The sequence below is a fragment of the Schistocerca serialis genome, chromosome 10 (genome assembly GCF_023864345.2).
Source record: "Schistocerca serialis cubense isolate TAMUIC-IGC-003099 chromosome 10, iqSchSeri2.2, whole genome shotgun sequence".
NCBI lineage: Eukaryota > Metazoa > Arthropoda > Insecta > Orthoptera > Acrididae > Schistocerca > Schistocerca serialis.
Window position 1 is genome coordinate 162,726,892 of NC_064647.1, and position 15,932 is coordinate 162,742,823.

Sequence of the window (15,932 nt, forward strand, 5' to 3'; positions counted from 1 at the left end):
AACGTGCCATCTGCGAAAAGCCGCTTATGGGACGAGAGCCCCATTCCCGGCGGAAGTCCCTTTCCGCAGCATTATCTCCCCAAACAGGTGTTTCAACCTTAAAGAATGCTGTGTTGTGCGGTGATAGACCTGCCTAATTAGCAGAACACATGATCGTTGTAATCATCGTAACCAAGCAATTTCACCGACAGTAAAACCTCGTTCAAATAGGCTAATAAAAAGGATAATTTCCGTCGAGGTCGGTCACCCACTCACCCCGTTCAACGTGATGGTGGGTAAGTCCGTAAGTGGCGGATTCAGCTCTTTAGTTTTGTCTCCGTTGAGTTTCAACAGTTGGCTGCCATTCGTCGACATGGCGCAGTCCTCTATCGGACTCACTTCGATCCCCAGGTACGTGGCACACTGAAAACAAGCCCAACAATAAACAACAATAAATTTTTTTGAGGGGCAAAAGCGTTTATGTACAAATCCACATGGATTTACAAAGTATAGCTCGTGATGAATTTATACGCATACAAAGTATTATACAGGGTGTTACAAAAAGGTACGGCCAAACTTTCAGGAAACATTCCTCACACACAAAGAAAGAAAATATGTTATGTGGACATGTGTCCGGAAACGCTCACTTTCCAATTTAGAGCTCATTTTATTATTTGTCTTCAAATCACATTAATCATGGAATGGAAACACACAGCAACTGAACGTACCAGCGTGACTTCAAACACTTTGTTACAGCAAATGTTCAAAATGTCCTCCGTTAGCGAGAATACATGCATCCACCCTCCGTCGCATGGAATCCCTGATGCGCTGATGCAGCCCTGGAGAAGGGGTGTGGTATCACAGCCGTCCACAATACGAGCACGAAGAGTCTCTACATGTGGTACCAGGGTTGCGTAGACAAGAGCTTTCAAATGCCCCCATAAATGAAAGTCAGGAGGGTTGAAGTCAGGAGAACGTGGAGGCCATGGAATTGGTTCGCCTCTACCAATCCATCGGTCACCGAATCTGTTGTTGAGAAGCGTACGAACACTTCGACTGCAATGTGCAGGAGCTCCATCGTGCATGAACCACATGTTGTGTCGTACTTGTAAAGGCACATGTTCTAGCAGCACAGTATCCCTATCAAATCATGATAATGTGCTCCATTGAGCGTAGGTGGAAGAACATGGGGCCCAATCAAGACATCATGAACAATACCTGGCAAACGTTCACAGAAAATCTGTGTTGATGACGAGATTGCACAATTGCATGCGGATTCTCGTCAGCCCACACATGTTGATTGTGAAAATTTACAATTTGATCACGTTGGAATGAACCCTCATCCGTAAAGAGAACATTTGCACTGAAATGAGGATTGACACGTTGTTGGCTGAACCATTCGCAGAAGTGTACCCGTGGAGGCCAATCAGCTGCTGATAGTGCCTGCACACGCTGTACATGGTACGGAAACAACTGGTTCTCCCGTATGACTCGCCATACAGTGACGTGGTCAACGTTACATTGTACAGTAGCAACTTCTCTGACGCTGACATTAGGGTTATCGTCAACTGCACGAAGAATTTCCTCGTCCATTGCAGGTGTCCTCGTCGTTCTAGGTCTTCCCCAGTCGCGAGTCATAGGCTGGAATGTTCCGTGCTCCCTAAGACGCCGATCAATTGCTTCGAACTTCTTCCTGTCGGGACACCTTCGTTCTGGAAATCTGTCTCGATACATACGCACCGCGCCACGGCTATTGCCCCGTGCTAATCCATACATCAAATGGGCATCTGCCAACTCCGCATTTGTAAACATTGCACTGACTGCAAAACCACATTCGTGATGAACACTAACCTGTTGATGATACGTACTGATGTGCTTGATGCTAGTACTGTAGAGCAATGAGTCGCATGTCAACACAAGCACCGAAGTGAACATTACCTTCCTTCAATTGGGCCAACTGGCGGTGAATCGAGGAAGTACAGTACATACTGACGAAACTAAAATGAGCTCTAACATGGAAATTAAGCGTTTCCGGACACATGTTCACATAACATATTTTCTTTATTTGTGTGTGAGGAATGTTTCCTGGAAGTTTGGTCGTACCTTTTTGTAACACCCTGTATATCAGAGCTTTGTCTTCATCTCATTTACGGGCACTTAAGTCAATGTGAGAGCGTATTAGCAGATAACACATGTATTATCCTCTATTATGTTATAAATAAATATTCCCATCCTATCCTACCGCCCATTACAATCATAGCACTATTTAGTAAGCTGTATGATGTCGACAGATGAAAAGACTTTACGATATAAAGCTTATAAGTTGTATCCTTGTTGTGCACTATCTTTGCTACGTGCACAGGCAGTATCTTTAGTAAATGTATTTTCGCGCCAACTGACTTAGCTCCACATGTTGTCAGTGCACCTGAACTTGTATGTGTGTTCGATTATTAGAACGATGGTAACATAGACAGTTCAGTATATATTTAACAACATATTACGATGTAATAAGTGTCGTACTCATCGGACTTTGTGGGACTCTCAATCAAAAGGCTTCATTTTGACGACATGTCTTTCCCTCCAACAACTCCCGTCGCTCTGGTGTCTTTGTTTCCCTTGATCTCCAGAACGCCTATGACCGTGTGTGGCATCCCGGGCTTCTCTTCAAACTCCAGACCTATGCTCTCCCCATCAACTTCGTCCATCTCGTTGCTTCCTTCCTCTCCCATCGTCCCTCCTATGTGACTATCTTTCCCTCTGCCGGCGTGCCCCAAGGTTCTGTCCTTTCCCCTCTCCTCTATCTCCTGTCCACTGCTGATATGCCCAAACCTCCCCCTCCTGTTCATCTTCTCCAGTTCGCTGATGACACCGCCTTCCTAGCCCTTTATCCTACCCTTCAACGGTCCCAACGTACCCTCCAAACCTACCTTGACCAATTCACCGCTTGGTGCAACCAGTGGTTCCTCCGTGTTAATCCCTCCAAGACCCAGGCGATCATCATAGGTCACACCACCCGCTCCTTCCGCCTCCGTGATTTCTACCTCACCATTTACGGCTGCCCTATCCACCTCACTCCTACCCTCAAATACCTTGGCCTCACACTCGACCGCCACCTCACCTGGACTCCCCATCTCCTTACCATCCAAAACAAAGCTGGCAACCACCTCCGCCTCCTGAAACTCCTGTCCAGCCGGATGTGGGGTCTGCATCCTTCCACCATCCTTCACACCTACAAATCCTTGATCCGACCCATCCTCTGTTATGCCAGCGTAGCTTGGATTTCCGCCCCGGTTCTATAAAGCCCTCCAAATCCTCGAATGCCATGCGCTCCACCTCGCCTTCCGCATCTGCCTTCCGTCCCCCACGACCTCATCCCCTTCCCCCACCTTCTCCTTCTCCTTGAACACATCCGCACACTATATACTGTCCGCCGCCTTGATCCCCCTCACCCCCTGGTGTCTCCCTTCCTCTCCACCCCCATCCAGTTGCCGCTCCTTTCCCATTGTGCCCTTCACTCTCTCCATCTCCACACCCTTCATCTCCTTTCCCAACGCAATTTCCACCATCTCCCCCTCCCGGATGATAAGCTTCGCCCTGACATCTACTCTTCCTACCAACTAACTTCCTGCCTCCTCCTCAGGGCTCCCTCTCCTCCCCCTCCCTCCTCCTGAGCGGCTTGCCCCTCCTACTTCTCCTCCATCTCTTCTGCCTCCTTTCAGTATCTCTGCACTCTCTCCTGCCCTGTCTTCCCTCTTCATCTCCTGCCCCACGTGTCTCCTGCCTCTTCGTGTACCACTGATGCCCCTCCTCTCTTCATCCTGCCGCTTCCCCTGCTGCCCCTTGCTCTCCCCTCCTTTTCCATCCTCTCTGCCCTTTCCCTCGGCAGGTCCTGCCTGGCAGTTTTATTCTTCATCGTGTGTGCTCCAAATGGGTTTTAAGTGTGTTATTCCAGAGTGTTTTTACTACTGTGGCCGACTTTTAACGTGTGCATGTCCATTCAGTGTCTTCTCTGAGTTTTGAAGAATCGCCAACTGTGTTTTTTAACTTTCTGGTGACCTTTTTTTTAACTGTCCCCCATGAACGTCTCCGTGTTAGTCTATTTTTTACCTCCATTTTCTCCCATTATTCTGTTTTAAGTTCCCCTTTATCGCCTTATGTATATAACATTTTATTCTTATTTTAAGTTGCCATGTTACTCGGCTGAAGAGCGGCAGATTGTGCCGCTGACAGCCCTCCCCTGCCCATATGGGACAGGGTAATGAAATCACGATAAAGAAGGGAAACGACGACATTCTGACAGAATGTAAGTAATGTATATCTCTCTCCAATTTTTGTAATTGAGCTACTTTATTAATGAAATGTTTGCTTAATTATGTATATACACCCTGTGCTTCACTTTTGTATTTTTGTGTTTAGGTGACTTTGCAGTGTTACTTGAAAATGGCCATAAGGCCGAAATTGCAATAGTAACAATAAATATTTTATACAGTCAACGGCGACTATGATGTCTTTTAAGAAATATTATATGACTGTGAATCCCAACCATGAGAAGTTAATCAAATTCTGAACAATTTGTAAGAAATATGGAGTGAGTTGTGACAGGTTGAATGTTTGTTGCGGCAATAGGTGTTTTGAGATAACGAGTTTTAAAGTATCACTTTATTACCATTGTTTGACATACTTAAGAAACAACTTCTGCACATATATTACCCTTGAAACGTCCTTTGGCAAATGGTATGGAGTTTTTAAGATAACGTTACACATTATGTGGTCAGCCCATTCAGACCTATAGCAAATTACACTATACATAATTTTAAAACCAAGTAAACTGGTTCCAGATAAGAGAAATTAGTCAATGCTGTGCTGCCTTTTTTGACAAAATTTTGATGTTATTATTCTGTGTTATGACCAACTATAAACTGGCAACATCTGTAGGCACTGATAACTCTCATATAACAAGGAACTATTTGTCTTCTTTGGCGCCAGTGTAATCACAATACGTTCTTTTTTATACAAAGCTACTCTGAGTTCCTTAAAATGCCTTTGAAACTTCGGATATGGAACTTTGTGAGGCATTACATACCCAGCTACGAGATTTAAAAAAAAATAAAGTGTCTTTTTCCGGTGTTATTTCCACATAACGACGGAAGATCTGTTTTCAGAAGATTCATATCTATTGCATTCAATGCTGTTGTTCACTCCTGTAGGATACGAACAACATTCAAGTCGACACGAGCATGTGCAGAATGAAGTGAATTACTGTAAAACACAAAACTACAGAAGCGGATTTTTTAGACATTGTAGAACGTTTTCGCTCGCGCCGAGAATTTTGCTTCTCCGATAAGAGGTCCATTCTTGATATCCATCTCAGATATGCAGACTGAAGCGACGAATGAAAATTTTATACCAAGACTTGGATTCGAATCCAGGTCTGCTGCTCACTAGGCAGACCACTACGCCATCATCATTCTCGTCGGACAGGGAGTCACGAATCCCGTCTCTGGTGAAATTTGGCGTTAATGGGCTATGGCAGCAGGCGACGAACGTGAGTGCCTTGCGTGAGTAAGCCTCCTCATGGTGCGACGGGTGTGCCAATTCCTTGCCTGTCCTACCTCCCCTGCGTACCCTACCGTTGCCCGACCGCCTATGGAACTTCTCTTTTCTAGTCGCCCCAGGTCCACGAGACCATTTGGGATTCGTGCCAAACATTTGCTTGACTCCCTTGGTGTGGAGCGTGTGGCACCCCAACTCCAGGGTTTTACCCGCCTGCCTCTCTGGTTGCTCCAGAAGCCCAGCGTCCTTCTAGACTTGTCAGAGTACCGGAGGAGCTGCACTCCTGCGTTTGTTTTTACCTCCTTATTTTACGATATTTTACACCAGCGTCCCGACCATGTACCAGTATTTACGGATGGCTCTAAACTGGGGGACTCTGTTGGTTGTGCTGTTGTTTTCCGTGATCGAGTCGTCAAGTTACGGCTTCCTGCGGCGTTTACCATCTTTGATGCCAAATTGTTTGCGATCTTGCGGACGTTGGAGCAGATGAGATGTGTTCCCAGTCTTAAGTTTCTCATCTGTTCTGACTCCCTGAGTGCCCTTCAGACTATGCAACATTTGTACCCAGCGGATACGGTCGTCCAGAACATCCATGATGCCCTACTCCACCTGCAACGGCAGGGGAAGGAGGTTTCCTTCTGCTGGGTGCCGGGGCACGTGGGTATTATGGGAAAAGAACTGGCGGATGTGGCTGCCAAAGATGCATGTTCCCTCCCTCACGTTGTTGAATGTGTCGTCCCCCTCCATGCTGTTACCTCCCTTTTGCGTTTTCGTGTTATGCGTCAGTGGGAAGAGAAGTGGCTGGCAGTCAGTGAAAATAAGCTGCGTCTGGTCAAGGCTACCACGCGGCCATGGCGTACGTCCTACCAGTCATGCCTGCGGGATGAGGTTCTCCTCACTCGCCTCCGCATCGGGCACAGTCCCTTAACGCATGGTTTTTTACTCTGGCGAGAGGACCCCCCAATCTGCAGTGCTTGTGGCGTTCAGATTACTGTCCGCCACATTTTACTTGACTGTCCTTTATTCTCTGACCAAAGGGTGGTGGTTTCCTTGCCACCGGATTTGCCCTCTATTTTGCAAGACGACGCAACGACTGTGGTTAAGGTCTTACGGTTTTGTGTCCTGTCCAATTTGTTGCCTCGGATTTTAGGGAGAGGATTTTAATGTGCTGCTGGGTGACTGGCTCACCCAGGTTTTAGGTAAGAGGTCCGCCAGTCACGATTATCTACTTGTTTCCCTTCGGTTTCTGTTCTCTTTTCCTTGTGTCTCCTTTCCTTTTTTAGTGCGTTTCTTCTCCTCTTGTTTTGCCTCTGTATGTGAGGATTTGGAACTGCGTCAGGTCTGTGTCTTTTAGCCGTTCTCCTTGTCCGATGTCCGTCTTCGTCCCTTGCCCGCATGTGTTCCTGTTTCTATGCGTTTGGTCGCTGATGACCATGCTGTTTAGCGACCGAAAACCTCAAATCATACACACACACACACAAACACACACACACACACACGCGAGTGCCTTTGCTAACAGCACGACACGGCCTACAGTGTCTCTCCTGGCCTTGTGATAATATCAGTTGGATCCTAGACGACTAGGAAACCGTGACCCTGTCTGGTAAGTTCCGATTTCAGTTTCTGAGACCTGATGACAGGGTTCGAGTGTAGCGCAGACCACACAAAGCCATGGGCCTTGTTTTGTTAGACAAAATAGGGCACTGTGCAAGCTGGTGTTGGCCCCACAATGTCTTGCACTGTATTTACATAGAATGAACTGGGTCCCCCGGTCCAACTGAACCAATCGTTGAGTGTAAATGGGTATGTTCGGCTACTTAGAAACCCTTTGTAGCCATACACGGACTTCATGTTTCCGTGATAATGCGCCCTGTCACTGGGCCACAATTGTTAGCAATTGGTGTGGAGGAAATTCTGGAAAATTCGAGCGAACGGTTTGGCCACCTAGATCTCCCAACGTGAATCCCATCGCACATTTATGGGGCACAATCGAGAGGTCAGTTCGTGCACAGTATCCTGCACCGGCAACACTTTAGGAAGTATGGACTGCTACAGACGCAGCATTGCTCATTAATTCTGCAGGTGTCTTCCAACGACTTGTTTAGTACATACCACATCGAGTTGCTGTAATACGCCGGGCGAAAGAGGTCCGACACAATATTAGGAGGTACAGTGTGACTTTTGTCACTTTAGTGTATTACCCCTTGGTATCCCTATGGTGTAAAATAATCCCGGTAGCAGAAGTGTTGACGTCGTTATCTCAGGGGCGGATCACATTCAACAGCGAAAACCATAACAGTTGTTAAACCAGTATTATTTTCATCAGGTTGCCCTCCATGGGGTGGGTGCACGCAACGACTGTCGTTATATTGGGTTAGATAGAGGTAACTATTAGTAACAATTAATACGTAAAACTGTCACTTTTCAAAATAAGTGTTCAAAAGATCACGCTTTATCATATTGTTTTTATTTCTCGGCCACTAAGTGAGACATATTGAAATGAAGTTTACAAGCGCTCCTAGCGCCAACAAAGTGCATTTTGTAAATAAGTTCACGTTATATCTTTCGTTAAGTAACACCTAATTAAATTAAGACAGGTCCCAACACGACAAAATATGCAATACTTCCTATAACGTACTTTACGAAGCCATAGCAGTTTTATAATTAATTTTAGCCCATGAGGCGTAAAATGTCACTGTTACGTGCTACAGTAATTTTAAACATCTAGCACATTACAGACATGAGAAAAAGTAAGATTTGTAATTTTACATAGTTTTATTCATAATAATTTCATGTTACTACTTAGTTATTATACAACATAAATATTACAAAAAATGTCGTCAAAACTGTAAACTTGAGGCGCAGCTCATAGAGGGCGCCATACGCTAATCCGATGTGCACTGTGAAACCAACATATAATTTTACGACAGTAATGGTTGAACTGCGTAAGCATTCATTTGAGCACGAACAACTGCTACAATTCCGCACTGGTATGTAATGTTAACATCAAAAGACAGCGATGTGATGGACTTGTAACTTTTGTAAATCGCTTTGTAATATATACTCTTGTATTTGTTTTTAGCATTGATAATGACCTGACACAGGTCGAAATCTGATCTGCGTTGTGACTATAAATATCATATTAAAGCGACTTAATTCTACGACTGATTGCTGCTCTATCTAACCCAGTATTATTTTATTGTTCGCAATAAACAACAAAATATTACTGGTTCACCAACTGTTGCGATTTTACTCCATTCTGAGAAAATGGGCATATGCAGTTGTGGTTACACAACGAAAAGAAGTCTTTGTACCATCAACAGAGTGACATGCCCTCACTTGATAAGACACTACACACGGTTTTGGAATTTAATATCGGACATTGGCGCAAACTCTGATGATCAGAAAATTTACGCGACGACCTGTCCTCCCCTTTACTGCCCACCAGATACTGGCAATTAAAATTTCATCCACCTCTAGGATTTGAATCGGCTTACTTCCGAGCGGAGTGCCGCCCAACTGGTGTGCGTTAGCGAGTTATTTTTTCCCCGATTCTTTTATTGTACTAAAATACAATGAACTACGATGTTATACAACTTTTGATACAAACTTTTCACTATCAAACCATCCTTCAAATGATTACATTAGTCAAGAAATTGAGTTTTCAAAAAATTAAGTCAACAAACTATAAGGCAAAATCAGCAAACACAATTCTTTAACACTGACGATATCTAAAGATAAATTTGTAGGAGCACTACCTCGGCCATTTGAAATAAAAGTTGCTATTAGACAAGGGGACGGTTCATCCCGTTTACTGTTTCACTGCGTTCTAGGAAAAATACACTACTGGTGATTAATATTGCTACACCACTAAGATGACGTGCTACAGACGCGAAATTTAACCGACAGGAAGGAGATGCAGTGATTTGCAAATGATTAACTTTTCAGAGCATTCACACAAGGTTGGCGCCGGTGGCGACACCTACATCGTGCTGACATGAGGAACGTTTCCAACCGATTTCTCATACACAAACAGCAGTTGACCGGCGTTGCCTGGTGAAACGTTGTCGTGATGCCTCGTGTGAGGAGGAGAAACGCGTACCATCACGTTTCCAACTTTGATAAAGGTCGCATTGTAGCCTATCGCGATTGCGGTTTATCGTATCGCGACATTGCTGCTCGCGTTGGTCGAGATCAAATGACTGTTAGCAGAATATGGAATCGGTGGGGTCAGGAAAGAAATTCGGAACGCCGTGCTGGATCCCAACGGCCTCGTATCACTAGCACTCGAGATGACAGGCATCTTATCTGCATGGCTGTAACGGATCGTGCAGCCACGTCTCGATCCCTGAGTCAACAGATGGGGACTTTTGCAAGACAACAACCATCTGCACGAACAGTTCGACGACGTTTGCAGCAGCGTGGACCATTACCTCGGAGACCATGGCTGCGGCTACCCTTGACGCTGCATCACAAACAGGAGCGCCTGCGATGGTGTACTCAATGACGAACCTGGGTGCACAAATGGCTAAACGTCATTTTTTCGGATGAATCCAGGTTCTGTTTACAGTATCATGATGGTTGCATCCGCGTTTGGCGACATCGCGGTGAACGCACATTGGAAGCGTGTATTCGTCATCGCCATACTGGCGTATCAGCCGGCGTGATGGTATGGGGTGCCATTGGTTACACGTCTCGGTCACCTCTTGTTCGCACTGACGGCACTTTGAACAGTGCACGTTACATTTCAGTGTGTTACGACCCGTGACTCTACCCTTAATTTGATCCCTGCGAAACCCTACATTTCAGCAGGATAATGCACGACCGCATGTTGCAGGTCCTGCACGCGCCTTTCTGGATACAGAAAATGTTCGACTGCTGCCCTAGCCAGTACATTCTTCAGATCTCTCACCAATTGAAAACGTCCGGTCAATGGTGACCGAGCAACTGGCTCGTCACAATACGCCAGTCACTACTCTTGATGAACTGTGGTATCGTGTTGAAGCTGCGTGGGCAGCTGTACCTGTACACGCCATCCAAGCTATGTTTTACTCAATGCCCAGGCGTATCAAGGCCGTTATTAAGGCCAGAGGTGGTTGTTCTGGGTACTGATTTCTCAGGATCTATGAACCCAAATTGCGAGAGAATATAATCACATGTCAGTTCTAGTGTAACATATTTGTCCAACGAATACCCGTTTATCATCTGCATTTCTTCTTGGTGTAGCGATTTTAATGGCCAGTAGTGTAGTAAGGATCTGGAATTGGGAGCTAGAAAGATCACAAAATTGAATCAATAATTCCACGAAGGAAGACAAATGGTATTAAGGTAAACTGCCTGGCTTTTGGAGCCCAATTTGGAACACAAGAGACGCAGTTATTCAAATAAATCTTTTGGAAGAAATAGTGAAAAATCTGGTCTCAAAATTTTAGCTGAAAAAAAAACCAAATTCATGACAAATATAAAAAAATGCAAAAAAATTCATAGAAAAACTGGTAGGTAAAATAGAGCGAGTTAGTAAATTTAAATACACTCCTGGAAATTGAAATAAGAACACCGTGAATTCATTGTCCCAGGAAGGGGAAACTTTATTGACACATTCCTGGGGTCAGGTACATCACATGATCACACTGACAGAACCACAGGCACATAGACACAGGCAACAGAGCATGCACAATGTCGGCACTAGTACAGTGTATATCCACCTTTCGCAGCAATGCAGGCTGCTATTCTCCCATGGAGACGATCGTAGAGATGCTGGATGTAGTGCTGTGGAACGGCTTGCCATGCCATTTCCACCTGGCGCCTCAGTTGGACCAGCGTTCGTGCTGGACGTGCAGACCGCGTGAGACGACGCTTCATCCAGTCCCAAACATGCTCAATGGGGGACAGATCCGGAGATCTTGCTGGCCAGGGTAGTTGACTTACACCTTCTAGAGCACGTTGGGTGGCACGGGATACATGCGGACGTGCATTATCCTGTTGGAACAGCAAGTTCCCTAGCCGGTCTAGGAATGGTAGAACGATGGGTTCGATGACGGTTTGGATGTACCGTGCACTATTCAGTGTCCCCTCGACGATTACCAGTGGTGTACGGCCAGTGTAGGAGATCGCTCCCCACACCATGATGCCGGGTGTTGGCACTGTGTGCCTCGGTCGTATGCAGTCCTGATTGTGGCGCTCACCTGCACGGCGCCAAACACGCATACGACCATCATTGGCACCAAGGCAGAAGCGACTCCCATCGCTGAAGACGACACGTCTCCATTCGTCCCTCCATTCACGCCTGTCGCGACACCACTGGAGGCGGGCTGCACGATGTTGGGGCGTGAGCGGAAGACGGCCTAACGGTGTGCGGGACCGTAGCCCAGCTTCATGGAGACGGTTGCGAATGGTCCTCGCCGATACCCCAGGAGCAACAGTGTCCCTAATTTGCTGGGAAGTGGCGGTGCAGTCCCCTACGGCACTGCGTAGGATCCTACGGTCTTGGCGTGCATCCGTGCGTCGCTGCGGTCCGGTCCCAGGTCGACGGGCACGTGCACCTTCCGCCGACCACTGGCGACAACATCGATGTACTGTGGAGACCTCACGCCCCACGTGTTGAGCAATTCGGCGGTATGTCCACCCGGCCTCCCGCATGCCCACTATACGCCCTCGCTCAAAGTCCGTCAACTGCGCATAAGGTTCACGTCCACGCTGTCGCGGCATGCTACCAGTGTTAAAGACTGCGATGGAGCTCCGTATGCCACGGCAAACTGGCTGACACTGACGGCGGCGGTGCACAAATGCTGCGCAGCTAGCGCCATTCGACGGCCAACACCGCGGTTCCTGGTGTGTCCGCTGTGCCGTGCGTGTGATCATTGCTTGTACAGCCCTCTCGCAGTGTCCGGAGCAAGTATGGTGGGTCTGACACACCGGTGTCAATGTGTTCTTTTTTCCATTTCCAGGAGTGTATCTTGGAGAAGCTATACAACAGAAGGGACTAGAAAATTTTTAAATATATGTAAGAGGTAAAGATAAGGAGGGAGCATATGATCTGACAAAGAATACTTACAACAAGAAATAAATATCTAGAAAAACAAAACTAAAATACATTACCACAATAATACTACCAGAATATTATATGGATCTGAATGCCTAACAATGAACTATAAGCTGGATAGGATAGAGGTCCCTGGAAGATGCATTGTTGAAAAAAAATGATGGACGCAATACAAACTACAGATACCTGGAAAATGATAAATAGTGAGGAGATAGACAAAAACACAAAGGAAATATCAGAAGCAATGGTTACAAGAAGATTAATCTTTTTTGGACACCTCTACCGAATAAATGAGAACAGGCTCGCGAAGTAAATGTTTCTGTATTTCTAGAAGAAGAAATCACAACAGCATGAATTATAGAAATAAGGAAAGGAGTAGAAAAAAATTAGAATAAAAAATCGGAAATAGCAGAACGAAATCTTTTTAACAATAAAATACTACATTCAGAAGGCTTGCAGTGGAGATAAAATAAGAAATTCGGAACAACATGGAAAGAAGAAAGGAGAAGGCAACATAGGGAGAAGGTGAAGGACTACTGCAATAACAGAATACAAGGAAAGGAGAGGGTCTGAATTTATTACGTGTCCACAGCTGGTTAATAAGAAGATAAAAAACTATAAAAATAAGAAGTAATATCTGCAAGGCTACAAAGGCGGGGAGCGCTTGGTTAAGTCGTTCTCACCGCCCGAGCTCAGCTAATATGAGTCGACTGAACAATAATCGATACGAATTCACGGCTGGCTTACCTCAGTCAGAATTCACGGCTGGCTTACCTCAGTCAGAATTCACGGCTGGCTTACCTCAGTCAGTCTTGCTTGTGGGTCTGTCTGGTTGCGGATGGTGCACTCCGCCAGGTTTAGCAGCGAGGTCTGGTCTTGGACGTGGGCTATGGCACACGAGTGGATTTTGAGTCCTTCACACTCCCTTTCACCGTGCTCGCATGTGAAAGTGAGAGGAACCGTGCTATTAACCTGTGAAAGTAAAAGCAATTGACACACACAGTCTGTAATAAACACAAGCAAGTAAAAACTGTATAAGTTAGTAACAAAGTTAAGAGAATCTTCCGTCATTTCTTGGTGCTTTTCATTAATTAGTAACAAGTCATCGAATCTGTAGCTGAGTATCTGTACACTGCTAAAAAAACAAAAAAGAAAAAAATTCACACACCTAGAAAGACGACGTCGATTTCCATCCATGACGGCATATGAGACCTGGGATACACTCATGCTCATAAATTGAAGATAATGCTGATACATGATGAAACAACGCTCTGGTGGGCGCTTTGCGGGTTTAAATCACCTCCGGATAAGACCATGCGGTGCATTTGACCTGCGGTCGTCGCACGATGGCGCTGGCAGAAGTCCACATACGCAGAGGTGTCTTGGTGCGTGTCAGAGTACGGTGCAGCGAATAAGTGTGCAGACGTTTTCAGACGTGCTAATGGTGACTGTGTGCTGAAAATGGCTCAAAGAGCACATATTGATGACATTAGGAGGGGTCAAACACAGCAGGTCGTAGCACAGGCCGTCTGTGTGCGACAAAGTGTGATGTCAAGATTATGGCAACGATTCCAGCAGACAGGAAACATGTCCAGGCGCTACAGTACGGGACGTCCACAGTGTACAAGAAGACCAATATCTCACCATCAGTGCACGCAGACGGCCACGGAGAACTGCAGGTAGCCTTGCTCAGAACCTTACCGCAGCCACTGGAACAGTTGTCTCCAGACACACAGTCTACAGAAGAGTGAACAGACATAATTTATTCGCCCAGAGACCTACAAGGTGCATTCCACTGTCCCCTGGTGTCAAGAACACCGTACAAGGTCACTGGAACAGTGGTCCCAGGTTATGTTCACGGACGAGATCAGGTATAGTCTGAACAGTGATTCTCGCTGGCTTTTCATCTGGCGTGAACCAGGAAGTAAATACCAACCCCTTAATGTCCTTGAAAGGGACCTTTATGGAGGTCGTGGCTTGATGATGTGGGGTGGGATTATGATTGGTGCACGTACACCCCTGCATGTCTTTGACAGAGAAGCTGTGACAGGTCAGGTGTATAGGGACGTCATTTTGCACCAGTATGTCCGCCTTTTCAGGAGTGCAGTGGGTCCCACCTTCCTCCTGATGGATGATAACGCACGGCCCCACGGAGCTGCCATCGTGGAGGAATACCTTGAAACAGAAGATATCAGGCGAATGGAGTGGCCAGCCTGTTCTAAACCCCATCGAGCACGTCTGGGATGCTCTCGGTCGACGTATCGCTGCACGTCTTCAAACCCCTACGACGCTTCCGGAGCTCCGACAGGCACTGGTGCAAGAATGAGATGCTACACCCCAGCAGCTGCTCGTCCACCCGATCCAGAGTACGTCAACCCGTTGTGCGGCCTGTGTAGTATGCATGGTGGTCATATCCCATATTGATGTCGGGGTACATGCGCAGGAAACAGTGGCGTTTTGTAGCACATGAGTTTCTGGACAGTTTTCTCAACTTATCATACCGTGGACTTACAGATCTGTGTGGTGTGTATTCCCTATGTGCCTATGCTATCAGCGCCAGTTTTGCGTTAATGCCACGTTGTGTGGCACCACATCCTTCAGTTATTCTTAATTTATGAGCGTGAGTGTAGATGTACCGACACTGAATGTCATCCCACAGCAAGTGGCGTAGCTACGAGAGCGCCGTCTGTGTCTGCACTTTAATCGGGAATGCTCCCACACAGAAGGCTCAGTATGGTGCAAAAGTGTGAAGCAGGCAGGCAACCATGCCACGGACAGGCACTCGTGCCACCTACAGCCAAATGAGCGTGAGTGACAGGGATCAGATTGTGGCGGGGAGGTTCTTTTGGAGAATTACCACACACGTTGGACGTGCTGCGTCAGTTGTGTAACGATGCTGAGATCAGCAGTCACGTGAACGTTCTCATGAACCGTAGGTGACGTTCTGGACGTTGACGCAGCACAGACGCCTACCAGGATCGTGGTATTGCAAGGGCAGCAGAGGCGAATGGTACAGCTACCAAGTGGCTCATGAGAAAGCTTGTGAGCCCAGACGTGTCAACAAGAACTATTGCGAACTGTTTATTAGCAGTGGGGACAGGTACACGATTCGCATGGTGTCGTCAGAAGATCGCTCGGGAGAGGAAATTGTGCGCCGTGGTCTTGAGCAATGAATGTTCCATGGCACTGGAAGAAGGCCCAATCATAGCAATCTATAAGAAAGGGTAGAAAATCGGATGCACATAATTAATGGCCCATTTCACTGACATCGATTTCTTGTGTTCAGACATAGTGACCTTTATAGACTCTGAGAAGCTGATCTGCAGAAACCAGTACGGTTTTAGGAAAAAACGGTCAT

General features: G+C 46.4%; 1 protein-coding gene across 1 annotated transcript in view; it reads right to left on the reverse strand.

The window, feature by feature from the left end:
- LOC126424898 (GILT-like protein 1) overlaps positions 1–15,932 on the reverse strand; it is a 42,812-nt gene that overhangs the window by 9,775 nt on the left and 17,105 nt on the right. The window contains exons 3-4 of the mRNA XM_050087731.1: positions 13,376–13,546; positions 256–402 (exon numbers count right to left, since the gene is read on the reverse strand). Of these exons, the coding sequence (XP_049943688.1) occupies positions 256–402; positions 13,376–13,546 (318 nt within the window). The remainder of the gene's footprint in view (positions 1–255; positions 403–13,375; positions 13,547–15,932) is intronic.